The sequence below is a fragment of the Asparagus officinalis genome, chromosome 9 (genome assembly GCF_001876935.1).
Source record: "Asparagus officinalis chromosome 9, Aspof.V1, whole genome shotgun sequence".
Taxonomy (NCBI): domain Eukaryota; kingdom Viridiplantae; phylum Streptophyta; class Magnoliopsida; order Asparagales; family Asparagaceae; genus Asparagus; species Asparagus officinalis.
Window position 1 is genome coordinate 65,843,151 of NC_033802.1, and position 1,670 is coordinate 65,844,820.

Sequence of the window (1,670 nt, forward strand, 5' to 3'; positions counted from 1 at the left end):
CCCCCCCCCCCCCTCCCTCCCCAAAAAAAAACACACAAAAGGGAAAAGTACAGTTCATCATCTTTCAAAGCTAAATGAGAAGAAACAAGATCATTTTAGAAAACTAAAGTACCCAAAAAAACAATGCATTTTCTACTTAGCACGACACCATGATTTGATGGAGAAAATTTCTGGGTAGCGTTGTTATCTATATAATTATACTGCTGCATGGAATCAATCCTAAAATCAATGCAATGACAATAGCATTAATGTGGGATGGAAAATAGCACAAAAGGAGTAAAAGTAACATTTATAACCTGTACAGGGAAATGTTAAGCAAAATTCACCTGCTTTGGAGTAAGATTTGCAGAGGTAACAATCACACGGATGCTCTCCTTCCTTTGCAAGACGATCAACTTTGGATGGTGGCAAGCAACACCTTGTTTCTTGCGGTCTTTCCCAAAGGCTATTACCTCAGGAAATGGCGGATACCTGCAGAACACAGTAAATTGAGAGTTATAACTAATGACTTCTGATAGTAATGGTATAGTAGTAAAAAATATGCCTAAAGGTACATACACAAGCAAAAGATTTGGATAGTTAGAATAAGGTGCCGCAGTTCTGCTTTCATGGTTAGCACTCCAACATCTTTGTGCACCATGGCAAGCAATTGTTATTGGTAGGTGGTAAGGCAGTTGGCAGTACGACAAGAACCTGAAAGCTCTTACACTCACTAATTAACAAATGCATCGAGAAACAACCACTTAAATTTAAAACAAAAATTTAATAGAGTACATGAATTCAACTACCAAGAGACATCACTTGTGAAAGTCGCCATAAAAACTCGGACAAGGCTTCCAACGGGATGCAGAAGTTCCGGTAAGGTAACCGTCTTGGGTTCACCAGGAAGGCTAGGACTCATGTTTTCAAGGCGATTAAGAAAGAACATCCTCCCATCAGAAAAGAAACCAATTTCTCCATTTTCCTGAAAATCACCATTGCATCCATTACGCTTATCTTGTTCAAAATTTGTTTTTGAGCCCAGAGGCCTTTCTTCAACCCCATCTTCATCAAGTATACCGTTATTTCGGTCAGAGTTCTTGAAACCAATAATTTCAACTGAATCACTGGTTTCAACATTTGTACTTGAGCCTAGAGGCCTCTGTTCGTTCCTATTCCCATCGATCTCACCCTCGTTTCTGTCAGAATTCTCGGAACCAATAATTTCTGCAGAATGACTAGTCTCTAGAGTCCGCAAACAAGACACGGGATCTACACTCTGCAACACACTTCGGCATTGCCTCAGAAGCACCGTCGCTTTATTAACCAAATCGTTATAATCTATACAACCTCTCTTGGGCATTAAATCAAATACCTGATCTCCAATTCTCTCCACAAAAAATCCAAACCTGCCACTCCTACAATTCCTCCCCGTTCTCTTACTACACCCAAACAAAATCTCATCCCCAACCGACAACTCGGCAACAAAACCTCTCTTAACTCTCCTCCCATTAATTAACACCCCATTCGAACTACCCCTAGCTTCAAAACCCCGGCTTTCAAGCCGAAATCTCCTGCGAATCTCATCAAGATCCGAACTTGGAGACTGAAAAAACCCGTCGATCAAGCAAAGTTTGCGATCGGAGCTATCGAGAAAGATCTGGCAATGGCGCTTGCTGACGTAGCGGCTG

At 41.2% G+C, this 1,670-nt stretch overlaps 1 protein-coding gene across 4 annotated transcripts in view; it reads right to left on the minus strand.

Annotated features, from left to right (window-relative positions):
* LOC109823932 overlaps positions 1 to 1,441 on the minus strand; it is a 24,251-nt gene extending 22,810 nt beyond the window's left edge. For 3 of the 4 annotated variants that reach the window (XR_002242510.1, XM_020390395.1, XM_020390394.1), the window contains exons 1-3: positions 789 to 1,441; positions 559 to 693; positions 327 to 471 (exon numbers count right to left, since the gene is read on the minus strand). Coding sequence is in view for 2 of the 4 variants with exons in the window: in XM_020390395.1 (XP_020245984.1) it covers positions 327 to 471; positions 559 to 693; positions 789 to 1,342 (834 nt within the window). In the remaining 2 variants the exon portion in view is untranslated. Of the gene's footprint in view, positions 1 to 326; positions 472 to 558; positions 694 to 774 lie in introns of all 4 variants that reach the window. The other variant, XR_002242511.1, reaches the window with a different exon arrangement.